Source organism: Sceloporus undulatus, chromosome 8 (assembly GCF_019175285.1).
Source record: "Sceloporus undulatus isolate JIND9_A2432 ecotype Alabama chromosome 8, SceUnd_v1.1, whole genome shotgun sequence".
Classification (NCBI taxonomy): domain Eukaryota; kingdom Metazoa; phylum Chordata; class Lepidosauria; order Squamata; family Phrynosomatidae; genus Sceloporus; species Sceloporus undulatus.
In genome coordinates, this window is record NC_056529.1 from 1615764 (window position 1) to 1635936 (window position 20173).

General features: G+C 56.2%; 2 protein-coding genes across 2 annotated transcripts; both read left to right on the plus strand.

Moving 5' to 3' along the window:
* The first annotated feature begins 3264 nt into the window (after window positions 1-3264).
* On the plus strand, window positions 3265-4664 carry LOC121914844 (agouti related neuropeptide). The gene is made up of 4 exons (XM_042438593.1): window positions 3265-3347; window positions 3697-3935; window positions 4140-4219; window positions 4347-4664. Exons 2-4 carry the CDS (start codon window positions 3710-3712, stop codon window positions 4611-4613), a joined length of 573 nt encoding a protein of 190 aa, XP_042294527.1. The 5' UTR covers window positions 3265-3347; window positions 3697-3709; the 3' UTR covers window positions 4614-4664.
* A 108-nt stretch (window positions 4665-4772) lies between these two features.
* Window positions 4773-18361, plus strand: ATP6V0D1 (ATPase H+ transporting V0 subunit d1). The gene is made up of 8 exons (XM_042438592.1): window positions 4773-5269; window positions 12033-12204; window positions 13805-13983; window positions 14203-14282; window positions 16146-16223; window positions 16463-16639; window positions 16882-16959; window positions 17685-18361. The coding sequence occupies exons 1-8, from the start codon at window positions 5134-5136 to the stop codon at window positions 17844-17846; spliced, it is 1062 nt and encodes a 353-aa protein (XP_042294526.1). The 5' UTR covers window positions 4773-5133; the 3' UTR covers window positions 17847-18361.
* The last annotated feature ends 1812 nt before the right edge of the window (window positions 18362-20173 follow it).

The window sequence follows — 20173 nt, forward strand, 5'->3', positions numbered from 1 at the left end:
GTTTTTGGGGGGGGGGGGGTGGCCAGGAGGGCATGGCCAAATGCAAGCTAAAAGCACCCTCTCCTGCTCCAAAGGCAGGAGGTCTTGGTGTTGCCAATCTGGTGACTTTCACACCAAAATGGGTCCTTTTCAGAGCCTTTGGTGTGATTTTGGTGATTGGTTTTAATGGTAATTTTGAGAGTTGAAATAAGGATTTGCTGAGATATGGGGGGGATTTGGTGAGTTTTGGCCAAACGTTTGGGGAATTATCTTCGAGGCTTCTTGGCAACACTGCAAAGGAGGGCTGGCCCCACAGAGAGTGACTCTCCCTCCCTCCCTCTCTCTCTCTCAGGGGCCCATTGCCTGCCTCTTCTCCAAAGGGCCTGGCGTGGCCTGGCTGTGACTGCCTGCCTTCTCCCAAATGATCTTTAGCGCTTTGAAAGCTGCCATGATGCCTCCTGCGCACTTGGCCTGGCCAAGAGAGGCATGGCTCTGCTGGATTAAGCAGCGCAAGAGTGGGAGCACATGAAGATCCCCAGGGAAAGGCGGGAGAGCCCTCCCGAGGGAACTGCCCCCCAGCCTCCCCCCAAAGGCACACGCTCTGCCTCAGGAAAACAGGCCTTGTTGTTGACCAGGCCAGAGGCCCAGGGCTATTTAGGGCTCCTGGTTTCCTGGAAGTGGCCAGCGGAAGGCAGGGCATTTCATTTAGCCGCTGATTGAAGGCCGGGGGCAGAAGGTGGGCGAGGCGCTTCTCCTGCAGATTAAAAAGCTTTCAGAGGCACTCCTTTGGTAATAACTTCCCAGAAGCCTCTTTCCTCTGGGGCAGAGCGTGGGCCGCCGGACACGTCAGGGACACGGGCGAAGGGCGGCCTCCCTCCTGTGCCCCTCTGCCCCGCCTGCCGGGCGGATTGGGCCCAAGGGACCTGCCTTCCATGAGCGTCAAGGGCGCCAGAGTCGCTGGGCACGTGTCTCCAGGGCCCAAGGGGCTCACCTGGGACAGGCCTTTGTGTCTTCCATGTGATTTGCCCACACCAGGCCTTTTCTCTTTCAAGGTGGACACACAGGTCTCAGAGGATGCACAAGCAGCACTGGCATAGAGGCAGAGCAACAACCGTGACAGAGCAAGGACCTTTGGAAATCTCTTTTGCTTGGCCATGGAAACTCATGGGAGGAGGACCTTGGAGAAGCCACACCGCTCCTAGGAAGGCAATGTGGCAAAGCCCCTCTGATCTGCTTCTGCCAAGGAAGTGCTGTCCAGGGAAGGAGACCCACAGCCTCCCCAGGCCATCGGGTCCATTGCCCATAAGTTCTTCCTGAGCTTATGACCTGTTCTTTCCTTTCGGGACAGCAGAGAACAGGCCTCCTCCTCCTCTCTGGGGGCATGGAAAGAGGGAGGCCGCGTCCTGCCCCTCCACCTTCGAATCCTAGAATTGGGCATTTGTCTCTCCTGAATTTCATGTTAATACTTTCTGCCCAGTTTAGCAAGGTCCCATCTTCCAATGGGCAGATAGTTTTGTATCCCCCAGTTTTGTATCACGCGCAAATTTGACAAGGGCTCTTTTCACCCCGTTCCTCTTGGCCATAAATAGAAATGGAGCTGGGGCAGAGGCCCCTCTGAAGCACTGCAAGCGGTGTTTTGCCAACTGAGTATGGACCCATCTGATGGTCTGCGAGTCAGTTAGGGGCCTTTTTCAAATGCTTTACAGAAAACTAGATCAATGACACCCACCGCGTCCCCACCATCTACTTAACCCGTGACCTGGTTTTTAAAAGGAGTTGACTATTTGTTTTGGAGGACGTGTTCTTGACAGACCCATGCTGGCTCCTCCAGACAACCGCATTGTTATCCAGAGATTGCAGAGAGGTTTCTGTCTAAGCCAGTCTATTATTTTGCCAGACACTCTGACCAGTTTCGGGTGGATCAAGGGAAGGCATAGTGCCCCACTTGGAATAACCCTGCCTCCAGTTCTGGGCAAAACAATCCAAGAAGGCTGTTGACAAGCTGGAGGTGTCTGGAGCAGGGCTACTAAAATGGGGAAAGGTCTAGAACCCCCTGAAGGCTGTCTTAGGGGGCTGGCTATGTCTAGCTTGGGGAAGAGGAGGTTAAGGGGGAAGATTAACCATCCATTATGAAGCCAAGCCCTCCCTGCAGTCCATCTGCCTTGGTCCAGGCCTCGGAGGTAGAAAGGAACTGCTGGACCTCATCCCCATCCCCTTCTCCTTTTGTGTCATGTCTTTTTAGATTGTAAGCCTGAGGGCAGGGAACCGTCTAATTAAAAAGATTGTATGTACAGCGCTGTGTAAATTTAAAGGGCTTCGTAAATAAAGGTTAATAATAATAATAAAGGGGGGGGGACATGGTGGCCATGCTGAAATACTTGAAGGGATGCCACATGGAGGAGGGAGCGAGCTTCTTTTCTGCTGCTCCAGAGAACAGGACCCAATGGAGCAATGGAGGCAAGCGACAGGGCAAGAGATCCAGCTCCACGTCAGGAGGCCCTTCTTCCCGGGGAGAAGGGCTGTTTGGGCGTGGAAGGCAAGGGGGCCTCCTCGGAGATCGTGGCGGAGGAGTCTCCTCCTCTGGCGGTTGTTTTAAAGAGTCGGGTGGACCCGATGGCCCTCGGGGTCTCCTCTGAGCCTAGGCTGCTGGGATTCCAGGAGCCCCTCTCCCTCCTGGAAGAGGAGGACAGTGCCGCGGGTCTCCAGAATTTTCCTCCCGGGCTCTGGGAGCCCGCAGGCCGGCCGGGGGGAAGGAAGGAAGGAGAGGGCGCCGCGGTCCAGGAGGGTCCCGCGCTTCCTCCTCTGCGGGGTGCTGCGCTTCTGGCCCGGTCCGTGGCACCTTTCCCCGGCAGGGCTCCCGCGAAGGGAAAGGTGCTCGGCGGCCCCTCGATGCCGCTGGCCTGGGAGCCCCGGGGCTTTTGGAGAGAGGGATGCCCCCCTCGCCTCCGGTTCCCAAAGGAAATCTACACATGCTTTGCGTTTCGTGGCCCTTTGTCTCGGCGCCTGGCTCTTTTCCTTCTGTGGCTTCTGGCTGAGAGAGAGCCCCCGACCAACAGGCCTTTCTTTCCCCAGAAAAGGTTCCCGAAGGGCTCGCGCCCCGCGTTTCCTGCCTTTTGTGGATGATGGGCGTTGTTGTGCGCTCCTTCCCAAGCGGGCGAAGGCGCTGCGGGGCCGCCTGCCTTCTTGCCCGCTCCCTCCCTCCCTCCCTCTTTCGGGGGTCCAGGGGAGCCCCCTCCCTCTCCCAGCCCGACTCGGGGGAGGAGGAGCCACGGGGCCGGAGGCTTAATTGGGGACAGCGATATAAGGCCCGGGACTGGCCAGAGCCACCGAGGAGGCGCCCTTCTCCCTGCCTGCCTTCCTTGGGCCAGGTAGAGCCACCGCCTGCCCAGCCGACCCAGGAGCACCGGGGGCCAGGGGAGGCCGGCGTCCCTCCCTCCGGCAGTCGGTCCTTCGGTCCAAAAGTCAGGGAGGGTCTCCCGGGAGAGGACGCCCGGCGGAGGGTCTCCAGCCCAGGAGGCGCCCAGCGGCAGCCCCTCTGAGGCCGAGAGAGTGTGACTTGCCCCAGGGCACCCGCTGGGCTCCTTTCCCTGGCCGAAGAGAGCGGGGGATGGGCCCGTCTCTCCCAGAAGGGCCCCGTCTGCCCGAGGTTGGGGCTCCGGGGGCGTCCTAGGGCCCCTTCCTTCCTTCCGACCCTCCCTCTCTCCCCATTGCCCACAGGACGACGAGGACGATGCCGAGGACGACGGGGATGCGGCTGCCGCTGCTCTTGGCTCTGCTGCTCTTTGCCCCGCCGCCGCCGTCGTTCCCGGGGCTCCTCCTCCTCGCCGCCGCCTCGGGCTCCCCTCCCACCCGCCTCGGGCCCCCGGAGCAGCCGCCCCGCCGCTCGCTTCTGGAGGAGGAGGACGCGGCGGGAGGAAGGGGGTTCCCTCCGCAGGTGGCCAAGGAGGCCGCCAAGGGTCAGTCCAGGGAGCCCAGGGAGGGGCGGGAGGAAGGAAGGAAGGAAGGGCGGGGAGAGGCCGGGGCTCCCTCCTCCGGAGGAAGGGCCCTTGCTTCTCTCGCCCGCTGAACGGGACGGAGGAGGAGGAGGAGGGAAGGCAGGCAGGCCAAGGCCGGGGAGGTGTGTCTGCCTTTCCCCCCGCAACCCTCCGCTTTCTCCGCAGATTTGGAGCGGGTGCCCGGGGAGATGCCTTCTGCGCCGGAGGAGGTGCTTCCGAGAAGAGCCTGGGCGGGGGAGCCCCAGGTAGGCCGCCAGCTCTCTGCCCCGGAGGCTCCCTCGCGAGGTCCCCTGGGCTCCCAGGGCGCCTTCCTTCGGGGAGCCCTCCTCTCTCTCTCTCCCTCCCTCCCTGCCTCCCTCTCTCTCTTTCCAGGCGCTGCTGCTCCTCCTGCCGCCGCCTCCTCCGCCGTTCCTCCCCCGGGAAGGGCGCTCTCCGCCTCCGGGCCCGGCGTCTCTCCTTCCTCCTCCGCGGCGCTGCGTCCGCCTCCAGGAGTCTTGCGTGGGGCAGAGGCTGCCCTGCTGCGACCCCTGCGCCGCCTGCTACTGCCGCTTCTTCAACGCCAACTGCTTCTGCAAGCGCTTCGGGGCACCGGCCTCCTCGGCCTCCGCTGCCGCCGCCTTCCCCTGCGGAAGGAACTAGGCCCGGCCAGCCTCCCCGGGCCCTGGCAGTAAAAGCCCTTTCAGCCTCTCCTTGGGCGCCTCCGAGAGGTTTTGTGGGGGTCGAGGGTCGGGGTCACGGCGGAGGAAGGAGGGAGGGAGGGAGGGAGGGAAGCCCTGAAAACAGTTCCGGAGCATTTAATGGCACGAGACGGAAGCTGAAAGAGGCCTCGGGACGAGGCCAGTGCCGCGGCGCAGGCCACACTCTCTCGGCCTCAAGCTCCGGCGCTCTCTTCCTCGCTTTCTCTCTCGCTGCCAATCCAAAGGCTCCTCCGAGCGGAAGCCGGAAGTGGCGCTGCTCTAGGCACCCGGAAGCCGAGGGGAGGTCCGCTCTAGGCGCCGGCGTCTATGGCTCCCTCCCTCCGCGCTCCCCGATTGGCCGAGCGGACGGAGGCGCCGCCGTCATGTGACCGTGGAGTCACGTGCCCCGCCCCCGCCGCTGCTGCTTCCCTCAGAGCTAGCCGCCGAGCGAAGGAAGGCAGCCTCTCCGTCTCGGTGCCAGGATGCTGCTGTCGTGCTTCCCGGAGCTGTACTTCAACGCGGACGGCGGGTACCTGGAGGGCCTGGTGCGGGGCTTCAAGGCCGGAGTCCTCAGCCAGGCCGACTACCTCAACCTGGTCCAGTGCGAGAGCCTCGAAGGTGGGGCCGAAGGAGGGAGGGAGAAGGGAAGGGCCTTTGCTTCGAGAGGGAGGGAGGGGCGTCCGCTTCGGCCAAGGGAAGGCAGGGCCCCGGCGGGGAGCATTTGGAAAGCGACGCAGGCTACGCAAGGGAAAGGCAAAATGCACGAGTGAACACACCGACACGCGTCGCGAAGAAGGCCAGGCTCGGCGCCACGAAATGCGGGGAGGGCGAAGAGGCCATGCCCCGGGACTCCCCGGAGACCGAGGGAGGGAGCCCCAGGGAATCCCCTCCCTCCCCTGACGAAGTGCCGAAGGCCTGCCTCTCTCGGGGCCGCCAGCAGCAAAAGGGAGGCCGGCTTGAGGGGTCTCCCCTGGCCCCAGCCCCAAAGGCCCGCTCTGCTCCCCTGGGCAAGTCTCCCCTGTCCCTCCGTGGCTGCAGGGAGAGCCAGGGACAAAGGCCAGGGAGGGAGGGAGGGGGCCCAACAGCACGCCTTTTGCAGCTCTTCTGACTGAACAGGGGGATGGAGATTTGGGTAACGCAGAACCATGTAAAAGGAAGTTTTCTCCCATTGAGAGGAATGTCTAAGCTGTGAAGCCTCAGTGGTCCTTCCGATGGGAAGACGGGAGGCTGTTCCCGTAGCTGTGCTTTCAGCCCCAGGAGCCCATAGGGTCCTAGAGTGGGAAGAGACCCCAAGGAGGGCCCTGATCCAGTCCAACCCCCTTCTTCTGCCATGCAGGAACTCTCAATCAACCCCCACGTGACAGAGGGCCATCCAGCCCCTGTTTAAAGGCCTCCAAGGAAGGAGACTACCCTCGCAGGCCCAGGCTACTCCCAAGGGGCTCTGGGGCAATGTCTGGATGGGCCTGGTCTGGTGCTGCCGGCCTGCGCTTGGCTTTGCTCCTGGCTCTGCTCCAGAGGCTTCCCCTGTTGCTTGCCAGGTTGCCTCACAGCTTTCTCTGGGGGTGGAGGGGGTCCTTGGTCAGTGCTAATGGCATCTGTACATGGATCAAGAACAGTTTGTGGGAGGAAATGCTCAGCGCTGAGAGGAAGGTGGGGTGTGAATGGGGCAAATAACTGTCTTGTGTAAGGGCAAAGCTTCCCAAGGACTGGGCATAAAGGGCCCTGTGGGGCAGCGGTGGGGAGCCTTAGGTCCTCCCCACTGGAATGCCCTTCCCAGCTAAACCTTTATGTCCTTGCAGTAGGGCAGAGGATGGTTGGCACACCATGTTGGATCGTGAGAACTAGGCCCATAACGAACCCTTTGGAAGGAGTGGGTGGAATTACTGTGAATGAACCAGTTTTATTGAAGCAGACCCCTTCCCCCTTCATAAAACCACTTCAGAAACCCCTGTTGCCTGGACAGCTATGCACCCTCCTCTGCTTGCCTTGGACTAGTGTCTGTGGGACCCCCCTCTTTATCTGCGGGCTGCTCTGCTGCAGTTTCTCCCTCCTGTCGTGAGATGGCACCCCAGGCATGACGCTTGCCTTCCGCCTGTGTCTCCTGATAAGCCAGGAGGGAAGGAAGCCTTTCCTCTCTGGCCAGCCTGCCTCTAACAAGGCAGACCGTGGGTCTGCCTTCACCCTGGACCTTGGGGCCTGAATTAAGTGGGGGGGGGGGCTTGGTGAGCTTGGGTCCTGTCAGCCGGTGAGTTTGCAAAGGCCTCTTGGTTGAGCTGCTTGGCTCACGTCTGCTGCTGGCTTATGGAGTGGATAATAGTGATGAAAACTCAGTGTTTTAGGGAAAGCACTAAACAAAGTGTTGCTTTGGTCCTACTTTACACCGTTATGCATTAGTCTTCTTTTTCAGGAAACCCTTTTAGGTAAAATTGGCTCCAAGCGTTCATAGGGAGATGTGTGGAAAAGGATCGAATGTGAGGAACTCGAGTCCTTGAGAGAATATTTCACATTTTCATAATTGTTGCATCAAGACTTCTTTGAGACTGAACCTTCAAGTTCCCTCTTAATAAACCAATAAGTTGATAACTCCATTCTAAAAGTCTTGGGTGTGATGCTGTGTGTGTGCTTGCTGTAGCTTGTTATTTGCAAAAACTTTGCCTCAGGGCTCCTATAGTACCCTAAAGGGCTGACACATTATTCATCATCATCAGGGTTTTTTGGGCCTTCCTTGCTTCAGGTGTTGTTGGCGAGAGCACTGGGTTTTACTACAGCTGGCATGCCTCTTCTCTTTCAGAATAGCCTGTCATTTACTTGAGGGCTTGGGCAGCCTGCGCCTGCTGCATTGGAGGCCTGTTACAGACTGCCAAAATAAAGCTGCTTCGGGTCTCTTTGGAGGTATGCTGTTTAAATGATGCATGCATCCTAAGAATCCAGAAGCTGCACCAAAGCTGCACTCTAGTGCTTAGGAATGGAGTGTGGCTTTGGCACAACCTCTGGACTCTTAGGACCCATGCATCACTTAAATAGCATAACTCCAAAGAGACCCGAAGCAGCTTTATTTTGGCAGTCTGTAACAGGCCGGAGTCTTCTTATGCCTGCAGGACGAGAGCCACATCTCTAGCATCCAGTGCTCTTACACTGAGAGTCTCACAAGCCAGTTAGGAAAGCAGCAGTGTGTGTGTGTGTGTGTGTGTGTGTGTGTGTGTGTACCCGCCTAGTATTTTGATTTAGGGCAGCACCCTGGACTGTCCTCTGGTCAGCAGTCCAGGGCCCTGGCTAAAGTAGAGCTAAAATCATAGAGTTGGAAGGGGCCCTCAAGGACGGAAACTCCAGGTACAGCTGCCCAGCCTCTTTTGGAAGGGGACCCTGCCATCTCTCTAAGGAACTGGTTCCATTGCCCAACCGCTTTTTCTCTCAAGAAGTTCCTTTAATGTTCCATCAAAATCTATCCTCCTGTCACTTATCAAACGTTCTGTTGAAATCCAGATAAATGACATCCACAGCATTCCCAACATCTACTAAACTAGTGATCAAAAATGGATATAAGATTAGTTTGGCAGGATTTGTTCTCGACAAACCCATGCTGGTTCCTACCAAATACTGCATTATCATCTAGATATGTGTAAAGAGAGTCTCTTGTAATCTTTTCTAATATTTTTCCTGGTATTGAAGTCAGGCTGACTGGCCTGTGGTTTCCTAGTTCTTTTTTTCTTTCTTCCTTTTTTGTCTTTTTAAAAGGGAAGAACAGTGTTTGGTCTCCTCCAGTCTTCTGATGTCTTATTGGTTCTCTTGATTTCTCAAAAATGACGACAGATGGTTCGACGAGTTCCTTCATTACTCTGGGATGAAGTTCATCTGGCTCCACAGATGTGAACTCATTTAAGTTAGCTGGGTGATTCCTGACTAACTCTGTATCAGTCTATATCCTTATTACAGATTTTAGCTTCTACTTTCAATACTTTTCCTGAGCTTCAGTGTTTCTTATACTAAGGGCGCTAAAGTGCATCCATTCTCCATGTGTGGTGAGTGTGTGTGCTGAGCTCTGGCGTACTCAGCACAGGGAAGGCATCCTAGCTGCACCCGCTCTGGTACTTTGTAGGTGACTCAGGTGGGTTGTTTTCACAGTCACAACTTCCAGAGGGGTGAGTGGCCCTTCCCCCAGAACACCCGCTGTCCATTACTTTCATGCCAGCCTTGTGAGGTAGGTTTAGACGCAGGGTGGCTGGTGGTCACACAGTGACCTTCATGGTAAAGTGCAAGATTTGAACCTGGATGTCCAGTGATGTCACCCCTGTACCATGGTGGGGCTGAAGCCTGATTGGGGGGAGGACATGGGTACTGACCTATGTGTCTTCCATGTCCTGTGATGCGGCCCAGCTAGGGCAGGGCAGCAGAGTGTGTGTGTTTGTGTGCCTTCAAGTCATCTGTCAACTTATGGCGACCCCATAAATTTCATAGGGTTTCCTTAGGCAAGGAATCCTCTGAAGAGGTTTTGCCAGTTCCTTCCTCTGGAAACCATGAATCTCTATGAGGAACAACTTAGGCACCTGGGCTTGTTTAGCCTGGAGGATAGAAGGTTAAGAGGTGATATGCTAGCCATGTTTAAGTATTTGAAGGGATATCCTATTGAGGATGGAGCAAGCTTGTTTTCTGCTGCTCCAGAGACTAGAACATGGAACAATGGATGGAAGCCACAGGAAAAGAAATTCCAGCTGAACATTAGGAGGAACTTCCTGACAGTAAAAGCTGTTCGACCATGGAATACTCTGCCTTGGAGAGTGGTGGAGGCACCCTCTTTGGAGGCAGTTTTTAAACAGAGGCTGGATGGCTGTTGGGAGTGCTTGGATGGTATCTTCCGGTGTGGCAGAAGGAGCGGGTGGACTAGATGGCCCTTAAGGTCTCTTCCAGCTCTGTGGCTCTATACCTACAACAGCACCTGATATTCCTTGGTGGTCTCCCATCCCAGCCCTAACTAGAGCTGACCCTGTTTAGCTTCCACAATCAGACTGGACCTGGTGCCTTAAGTGTATTTAGGTAGGAGGTTGTCTCCATGCAAATACTTCTGCAAGAGGTTTATTTTCCTCTCTGAGGCTGCTTTCAGTCTTCCATGTGGAGCATTGGCTGATAACGGAGGAGGAAAAGGAGCTGACAGTAGGAAGAGCTGTCTCTGAATGCCAGCTGCAGCAGGAGGAATACAAATGCACAGAGAGCGAGAGGGTGTGTGTGTGTGCACGTGCATGTCTGAATTTGCTGTGTCCCTGAGAGGTGCCTCTCTGGAAGGCAGCCCTGAGAATGTTCTCATTTCTTCCTCCCTCTTGTCCATGGTCTCCCCTTCCCCGTCTTGGCCCATCATAGTTCAGCACAGAACATTCCCAAACCCATTACCTTCCGAAAGAATTGGGCCAGCTTTGCAGTTGAGGGGGAGCCAAGATGCAGCCCTATCCTGCCCCATATTGGAGAGGGAGGGCAGCTCCTCTGTCCCTATCTGGGGGGGTGCTCTGTTCCGCCGCAGGGAGGTCCTGCCAGCTGCCTCCTTGCAGGAGAGGTGCAGGTTCTGTTCTCCTTTCCAAAGACCATTTCTGCCAACTGAGGCCTTGTGCCCTGGGAGCCACTGGCCTGTCAGGGACAGCGGGACCCCCAAAGAGACCCAGCACTCTCACATGGGCCACTGTCTTTCCCCATCTGGTTGCCCATCTTGGTTATTCATTAATGGCTTCCTGAGCAGGCCTTGGTGTCTGGTAAGCCACTGAAGAGGGGTCTGGGAAGGCCAGGGAGATGTTTGTGGGGCTCTGCCACAGCTGCCCCTCCCTCCCTCCAGGTGGCCATCAGGCTCTGCTGGAATCTGATGGCCAGCTCATGGAAAATGCTCTGGCCTGTGGATGGGTTGATGAAAGAGAGGGCCTGAGAGCAGTCCCTTCCTTGGGCTGCCTCCTCCCGCATGCCCCCTGCCAAGGTTGGGAAGGGAGTGCTCTAATAGTCACCCTCTGGCTTCAGGGGCAGTGTGAGGGATCCCCATGTGGTAGGCTGGCACAAATGGGGCTCAGCTAGGGTTTGCAGACTACAGTAGGGCTGCTCGCTTGGCCTGCTTGGGGTTTAAGAATCTGCACATTGAGAGTCCATCATGTTTTTCCCACAGGGGTGGCTGAGCCCTGGAAAGTAGCTGGCAGCTACATGAAGGGTAGGATCCAATCCTCTCCAGCCTTGACAGCCGGTGACAGGAGGGGGGGTGTCATCTGGGGAGGGGAACATGTGAGTGGTGCAAGTTGACAGCTCCTATCGTCCCTGACTTTTGGCCATGTGCACGTGGTTTGATGGCAGTTGGAGGCCACAGAGATGGCTGGTCTCTCTTCTGTCTCCTCCATCTCCTTCTCTCTCTTTTATCCCCCCTCCCATTTCTGGGGCCTTGCTCTAAAGCCAGTAAGTGGTTGCGCAACCCCTTCACTCCCTAGAGGCAGAGAAGGCCTTGAGCTGCTTTGGATTCCCAGAAACAGAGTGTCCCGCACACACACACACCACCCATCTCATCTGCTTCCATTCAGTCCCCTCCTGGCCTGCATTCTCCCCCCCCCCCCCCAAAAAAAAAAAAAGCTTCTGTGCTCTTGGACTGCTCAAGATGCCGATAAACTTCCAGAAAACCAGCTGACAGGGAATAGCTCTCCCTGTGCTTGGGACCAGGAGGGCCTCTTTAAGGAGGCAAAAAAGTTTGGAGCCCATCAGATGCTGGTCTTGTCAGGGTTGTTTGACAGTACATCTGGGCTACAAAGGTAGCAAGCCTGGTGTGAATCCAATGTGCAATGCAGAGGGGTGTGTGGAGAGAGAAGAAGGGTCCTGTGGGGAGGCAGGTGGGGTTAGGGGGCCAAGAAAGGAAAGGCTCCTTGGCCAGGACTGGACATGCAGAGTGGGTGTTCTTTCAGAAGGCCAGAGGTTGCCAGCTGGTCCTCATGTTCTGAGACTTTGGGAAGGCGGCAGAGTCCTCCCCTGGCTCTCAGGGCAGAATGGCGGGGGGGGGGGGGGGGAGGGGGGAGGGGCAGGGGGTAGAAAGGGGGTTTGGAAACAGCAGTATAATCTGTGAATGTTGGGGTGGAGGCAGCCTGTTGGGACATGCTGTACCCACATTGTGGTGCATGTGTGTTTGCCAGTGGATTTTTAGCCCCAGTTTCATTCCTGGAATGATTTGGGATCAGACCAGCTGAGTGACCAGTCCCGCCACACCCGCAACCAGTCTTCCTGTGATCTGTGCAGGGTCCCCCCAATGAGTCCTGGGAGTGCAGGCTGTGTAGGAAGGGTGGCACTGAGAACTGGGGCCTTCGGCAGGCCATCTCTCTCCATCCACCATCCTCTTGCTTTTTTCTGAGTCCCGAGCAGTGTGCTTTTTCTCTTCAAGATCTGAAGCTTCACCTCCAGAGCACGGATTATGGGAACTTTCTAGCCAATGAAGCCTCTCCTTTGACAGTGTCTGTCATCGACGACAAGCTGAAGGAGAAGATGGTGGTGGAGTTCCGCCACATGCGGAACCATGCCTATGAGCCGCTGGCTAGCTTCCTGGACTTCATCACGTAAGTCTCCCTTGCCAAGCGAGCTCCCCGCCTTCTGTCATCCTGGTCGCCTTGCCCATTTCTTAGCAACAGGGGCACATGTGGCCTTGGGGAGAGAGGCAGGAGCCAGCTGAGTGGCCTGGCTTATCAGCTTGGTGGCCGAGCCCACAGTTCACCAGCCGCCTGGAATCTTTACAAGGCTGTTTCCGTTTGTCACTTTTGCTAAACACATCCACCCCACCTAAAGAGTCTTTCAGGTAACTGTTTGCAGACCTTTAGTTTCCTGGAAATCTGGGTGTGAGGAGAAACCATTTTTCTTGGGCCGCATAAGGAAAACCTGCAGCAGATGTGACTCTGATTTGGATGATCAGCTGCCTTTCCTGGAGGTTTAACAATACAGGGTCTGGGGCAGGAGTGGAGGCCTTCCAGAGATTGCATGACTACAGTGTCCATCAGCCCTAACCAGTCATTAGATGGTGATGACAGCACCAGTTCCACAACCTCTGGAAGGTCCACCCTTGTTTCACCTCCCCCATCCTCATCCCAGAAGCCCCTTGGACCCCTGTCACTTCCTTGTGGAGCCCAGCCTGCGAAAAGGTGCTAGTTAGGATGGCAGTTGCTGGAGCCTGACAGTTGCTCATGTCAATATGGTTGCCTGTGGGGCACTGGAGAGTGGAATTTGGAGCATAGTCAGAAGAAGTGCCAGAACGAGTTGGGGGGACACTAGGAAACATGCTTCAGGAGCCCCGGGTGGCAGTGCCTTTGAAGACACAGAGCCCCTAGGGAGGGCACTCAGCGAGGGCTGAGCTCTGGGCAGTGCTGGAGGGCCCCCCTTGTCAGCTTCTGGGAGGCAGGCCTAAGGCCCCCCAAGGGTGCTCCAGAGCCTTCTAGCTACCTAGGGCCTTTCCCTGCCTCCTCCTGGTGTCCTTGGTGGTTGAGCTGCTCTTGCTGCTCCTCCTGCATGGCTGGCTGGCTGCAGATTACCCTCCCTCAAACCTCATGGGATTTGGCTGGGGAGCCCTCCCTCTGAGGGTGTTCACCTGGCTCAGACCTGATCCATCCAGCTTGGCATCACCTGCGGGGATGACTGTGGGTGCTGCCGCTGCCAGTTGTCTCTGGAGAAGGTTCCCTGTTTGGAATCCTTTTTTATGGTTGCTTTGCCCGGGAGGAACTGCAGTAAAACAGATGTCACTCCATGCAATGCTTTTTATCACTCCCCCACCAAGGTAGCATTTGCCACCTCCACCACCTCTGGGATAGGACCTTTGTTTTATTTCCCTCTTGCCTCTCCTGACCCTGCAAGGAGCCTTCTCTGCCTTCCTATGCCTCCTAAATACAGGAAGTAAAAGCCTTGGCAAGGGGTTGGCCCTGGAAGAGCTTGTTTGGTTGGCACTGTCCTCTGCCAAAGACAGGCTCTTTGGGCCTGCCAGGCGGCTCCACTGTGAAGCAGCATGGGGGGGGGGGGTAGAGGACCTCAGCCAGATTTCGTATCTGCAGCCCATGGGGTCAGCAGACAGCTGTGTGGGCTCCCTGTTCCTTGGGGCAAGGGCCACGGGGCCCACTTCTGAAGCTGGTGTGCCTCTTCCCTCCATCCTCCTCTCACCCCTTGGCTTCCTTGCAGATACAGCTACATGATTGACAATGTCATCCTTCTGATCACGGGAACGCTCCACCAGCGCTCCATTGCAGAGTTGGTGCCCAAGTGCCACCCGCTGGGCAGCTTTGAGCAAATGGAGGCTGTGAACATTGCCCAGACACCTGCTGAACTCTACAATGCCATATTGGTGGACACGCCCCTGGGTGAGTAAGCAAGCTTCAGAGGCTGATCGCTTCTGTTGGGGAGGAGGGGGGCAGATGTGCACTCTTCCAATGCCCAGACACTTTTAAGGCTGCCGCTTGGTGACTCCTCCTGAGTTAGACCTTTGAAACCTGCCTAAATCCCCCAAGTGGACACCCTTCCCTTGAGCACAGTCCCCCATTGGGCAACTTCCTGTCTCTTGATGTTTCCTTTCTTTCCAGCGGCCTTTTTCCAAGATTGCATCTCTGAACAAGACTTGGATGAAATGAACATTGAAATTATTCGAAATACACTGTACAAGGTCAGTGCTCTAAGAGGAGAACAGCTCTCCCTCACTAAAGGGTCTTGTGATATGGTGGTGGGCAAAGACAGAGCAAAGGGTGATGGATGCTGGCCGAGAGGACCAGAATGAATTTCCAGTGGCGGAGACTTGTCCCGAGCATGGCACATTGTTTCTGCCCTTCTTCCAGGGTCCCAATCAGCTCTGGTCTTGTGGTGCCAACGCAGAGCAGGGTAAGGCTCTGCTCTTGGCCACCTGTTCTCATAGCAGGGTGGGCAGTCTTGGCTGCTCTTTTGGCCCCAGCACTTACCAATGGTGACCAGTTGGGGAAGCTGAAGGTGCTGTGATGTGCCTGCCTAATGCTTTGCAAGCTAGAGGCCAGAAAGCCTTGGAGGCTGCACAGCCCAAAAGGAACAGAGGACTGGAAACATCTTAGAATGGGAAGGTTGGGCTTTGTGCATTGCCACTAGAGAAGGAAGAGAACCTGTTGCAGCTGGTTCTGCTGGCATGAATGCCTGTTGGACCAGTTCGCCTTCTTTTGCCCCTGTCTGCCTTCTGCTTGGCAGGGTTTCCTGCCAAGGGGTGTCCTGGCAGTGGCTGGTGTTGAGAGCTGGTGGTGCCAAAGTGGCTCCTTATGGAGCCTTGCTCTCTTAGAGGTTCCCCAGGGCCCAGTGAGAAAGTAGCACTGCCATTGCAGCCTTGGCAGGCCAGAACCAAGGCCATTTGCTGGGAGGAAGGAAGAAAAGTGTGGAGCCCCTCATTGAACCACTGGAAAGGGCCTTCCCAGGCTGTGAGGAGCTGGCTGGTGCGCTCTGATTGGGGTCAGGGCACTCTGCCCCCTTCCAGCCCTGGAAAGGCTTAGGGTAGACTTGGGAGTGGTGCTACCTCTGGTGCTACTCCTAACTGTTGCTCCCTCTCATCTCCAGCAAAATCATACCTCTTCCCCTGGGATCCTGACCAGGTCTTCCCTGCCAGCAGCTGAGGAGAAGGGTTGGGGTCCAGGAGAGTGAGAGGCCAGAAGGACAAGGTTGCTTGGGGCAGCCATTTGGTCTTGAGCCTCAGAGGTGCTGTGGGCAAAAGAGACTCATCTCCAAGCGCTCAGCAGAGGAGTGTTTTATTTTGGAACAAGCCCTAATATTTGGGGTCAGATTTTTAAGGGGAGTGCAGCTGACTTCTATAAGTGGATAAATTCTAGGAACACCAATATACATTTGATATGGAAAACAAAAATTTAGAAATCTACTTCTTTGATTTAATTTTTTTTAAGCAATAATTCATCTTTTGGGATGCTACCATCCTTCACCAGACCTCAGGTGTTGGGCTATAGAAAATGTAGATAAAGATTTCATTGTTATTATTTACTATTTCTGTAGCCCAAAATCTGAGGAAAAAGGAAGAGGAGAAAGAAGGGGTGGGAGTGGGATGGCATTTAAGGATGATGGCTCCTGCAGCTGGCAGGAAAAAGTGGAGGAGATCAAGCTTTTCATTTAATCCTCCAGGAACTAAACCCACCCTGCTGCTTGCTTTAATAAAGTCTTCTCATTAATAAAGGAGAAGGGTGGGTTTAGAAATTAAAATCTTTGGTGGAAGGAGGAGGAAGAAAAGTCAAGACTGACTGCTCCTGCCCTGTGGAGCTCTTCTGGGCTGGGGAAGAACATCTCCCACAAAAATATCCTTGAAACTATAGGAACTCAGCTGTGTGCCATCAACCTTTGCTTAGGTAGGAGGGTCACCTGGCTGGCGCCTCATAGCTTGGCATGAGCCCCACAGAAAACCCTGAGGCCAGAACTGAGTCTCCTGGCACCAGCGCTCCCTGGGCAGGTGGCACCATTTCTCCTTGGCTATGTGACTGACTCTCTTCTTCTGGCTGCTCTTCCTCCCCAGGCTTACCTGGAGTCCTTCTACAAGTTCTGCAAGGCCCTGGGTGGCACAACAGCAGACGCCATGTGCCCCATCTTGGAGGTAGGGACTGGCATGAGATGGAGAACTGGCACGGCTCAGTATGCTCATGACCATTGAGAGAGAGAAGGATATGGTTTTTACTCTGTTGGCAAATTAGTGCTCTAGCCAGCCTTTTCTGCCCCCGGCCCCAGGCTACTGCCCAGCCAGTTCTTCCCCACCTGAAAACTCAGGGCAGGACACCAGTTGCCTGCCTGCCCCCATCCCTGGACTGACCCTTTTCTTTCCCTCTTTCCTCACAGTTTGAAGCTGACCGGAGGGCCTTCATCATCACCATCAACTCCTTTGGTACTGAGCTGTCCAAAGAGGACCGGGCCAAGCTCTTTCCCCACTGTGGGAAACTCTACCCAGAGGGCCTGGCCCAGCTCGCCCGGGCAGATGACTATGAGCAGGTCAAAGCCGTGGCTGACTACTACCCGGTGAGGGCCACTGCCTCTTTCCTCCCACCCCCCCAACTCCTGCTGATGCTAGATGTGGCTGTGCCTTGGGTTGAACCCTGATTCTTTGCTCTCTCGGAGGCTGCTGTGTGCCTCCTTTGGGCCGCGTGCTTCCATCCACTATAGACGCCTCTGAACTCTGTTTTGCACCCCCTTGGCCCTTGGGATGACAGAGGGGTCTCTTCCATTACCTGCTCAGTCATCCCATTTCTTCCCTCCTGCAGGAATACAAGTTGCTCTTTGAGGGAGCTGGGAGCAACCCTGGAGACAAGACGCTGGAGGACCGATTCTTTGAGCATGAGGTGAGAGGGGTCTCCTGGACGCTTGGCCTTTAGCACAGCTCTGGGCATTGTAGCCTTCTGGTCAGTTCCTGGCAGTGACAGGGTCTCCTTCTCATTGCACAGGACCTCTTCCCCCACCTCCACCAAGAGAGGCTGGCCAAAGCCTCCCTCTCCTTTCCCTTTCGGTTTCCTTTTTGCAACTTGTGGGGCTTCCCCGTTTCTGTTCCCATATCCCTAACAAGTGGGGTCTGATAGGGAGTTGGAATTTAGCAGTGGAGTCACTCTTCCTTCTTAGAAGTCGCTGGTGGGTCCAGGGAATGAGGCTGAAGTGAGGATATGTCTAGGGAGTCTTCCCCGGCCCATGACTTTTATATAGAGGCAGCTGAGTGCAAGGAGGAGAGGCCCAAGTGGCTCTGCTCTTGGCAGGAACCTGCAAACCGAGATGCCCGGCCTAGTGCCCTCCTTACCCTGCCCTGCCCTTTGCAGCTTCCATCACCCCGCCTCCAGCCCTTGGCCCTCCATGCCTTGGGAGCAATGGGCAAGTGCCAGGAAGTGCTGCTGTAGAAAGGAAGAGGTGCTCAAAGGACAGCCATATCTTGAAGGGTGGATTTGGATGGGGGGGGGGGGGCTTGCTGGTGTGTGAGGTGGTAGGGTTTCTATCCAGTTGTGTTCTGGGAGAAGCCAAGAGGGACCATTGAGGGGATGGGCAGCAAAGAGTCATCTCTTTGCCCTCATTTCCCCAACAGGTGAAGCTGAACAAGTTGGCATTCCTGAACCAATTCCACTTTGGCGTCTTCTACGCTTTCGTGAAGCTGAAGGAACAAGAATGCCGCAACATTGTCTGGATTGCCGAGTGCATTGCCCAGCGCCACCGGGCCAAGATCGACAACTACATCCCAATCTTCTGAGCCTGCCCCCCCCCTGCCCTCACCTTAGCAAAGCCCCATAGTTCTCCCTCATTCTCTGCTGCCCCTTGGCCTCAAAGCACATTTGGTGGGGAGTGGCCAGGAGGGGTCTGTGGGGTGTAGCCAAGGCCCAGGGGAGGATCCCTGCCTCCCTCTCCTCTCCCCCATTGCTGCTACCTTCAGAGTTGTAACGTGTTCACTGTGTGTGTGTGTGTGTGATCTGTGTAGGTCAGACTCAGTTGTCAGTATTCCCCAAAGCTGGCTTGGCTACGGAGGAGGAGGAGGAGGAGGGAGACCTGTGAGGTGTGGCTGGATTGTGAGCCCCATGTGTGGCACTCTTTCCCCCAGCAAGACACTCTGTGTGTGGGGGCGAGAAGAGAGGCGCTTGTCTTGACTGCTTATCTTTCTGCAATGGGTTCCTATGGGACCAGTCTGGAGCCGGTTTGATGGCACTGGTTTGCCTTTCCTTCCTATCAATCTTGGCTCTGCATTTGGGGTGGGGGGTGGGGGGGGGGGAAAGGCTTTCCCCCCGGGGGGGGGGGGGGGGGGGGGAGTGACTGATGGTGGCTGAGTTGCCTCAGAGGACCAGTGTGCCTGGAGGAAGGGCATTAAACTTGTTCAACCAGTATAAGGCGCACCCCCTGCATTCTCCATCTCTGCTCTTTGCATTGCCTCTGTGTGTTGGGGGGGGGGCTGTGGCAGACCTGGGGAGGGGGCAGTGGCTCCTCTGGAAATGGTGGCAGCCTTCCAGGTCAGTCACTTGCCAGTTACAGCGAGGAGGGGAGTGGGTCTTTGTGGATGGCGCCAGGGCCACGGGAGGAAGGCCTCAGCCACTTCCCAGATGAGTCAAAAGGGCTGCCTTGCCCAGGGGCTTGGGCTGCAGAGGTACTCCCCCAGCCCCTCGTCACTCCAAGCCCCCCAGCAAGAGCCTCCACTTCCACCATCTGTGGGTCCTGGCACTCTTGCGTGGCTCTCAGGCCGGTTTGTTTGGGCTTCCCTCTGTCTCCTCGTAGTGGCAGTGGTTGCCTGGCGTCCCAGAAAGCCCTGCCATCTTGAGGCGCAGCGGCTGCCCTGGCCCTTAAATGGCCACCACTCTCCCCTGCTGCCCACAGGCACCCCCTTGCTAGTGGGGAGGGGTCTCCCTGCTGTGCCTTCCCTCCAATGTGTGAGAGTCTGTGGGGCAGGAGAGGGGGTCCACTGGCCTCTTCCTCCTCCTCTGCTGATGCTGGGAAAGACATTGTCTTTGTGAAGATGATGCGCCTGGGCTCCGTTGCTGCCCTCCCTCTGAGTGTTTGCTGTACTGTTCATTTTGCTCTTGAGCTGTAATAATAAATGATCAACCAAGATAATTCTCTTTTGATTCCATTCTCTCTCGATACTTCATGGCTAGGAGGGTGAGTGGGCGCATGGATGGAGTTGGTGTCTTGGGATTTGGCTGTCCCAAAGGTGGACTTGGGAATTACCCCAGACTCCTTCCCTGATGGACTGTGTAGTGATGCGGTTCATGCTCCTGAAGGTAGAAATCGTGGCAGCCTCTCATCCCCCTCCCATGGTCCCCAGTCAGGCTGAAGGACCCAGGGGTCCTGGGGTCAGTCTGGCCCTGTTCCTGAGCTTGTGCTGCGCTGAAAGAATGGAATTGCTAGAGGTTCCCAAGACAAAATATTGTGGAGGGGGAGAAGATGCAAAGAGTGTGGTGGGGTCTCTGTGGCCCCATGGAATTGGTCTCTTCCCCTCATAAAAGCAGCTTAGTTGGCTGTCTGTCACTCCATCCGGTAGAGGTGAGTTCTGCAGTTTCCAGCTTCACCAGGGGAACCCATTGGCTTCCAATATGGGGGACCACTCCCCACCCTGCTTGCAGTCTGCACCCTGCGCCTGTCTTCCTAACTGCTTTCCCCACAGACCAAAAGGCCCACTCCCCATGCCTGCCTCTCCAGCAGGAGCCTTGCCCCCACCCAAATGCCACAGACCCATGAATGGTTGAAGGTGATACTCCTGTTGCCAAGTCTTTCCCTCTTGGTCCCCGTCCAAAGGGCCAATTCCTTCCTCGTAGCCAGAAGTCAGGAAAGGGAAGCCCCGCTATCTGTGGGCAGCCATGGGAGAGTGGCGCATGGCCCTTGAGCAGCCCTTCTCCACTTTGGGGCCCCTTTGAAGGGCCTTGGGGTCCCTGCCTCCCTCTGCTCAATTCCTTGCTCACCAGCAAATGACTTCTGCCTTCTGGCCAGCCTTCTCTTTGAAACCTACAGTCACCTGCAGACCAGACCAGTGTATTGTGTTCTCCACTGGTGGAGAGGCAGAAGAATGGTGGGACTCCAACATGGAGGGGGCCTTCC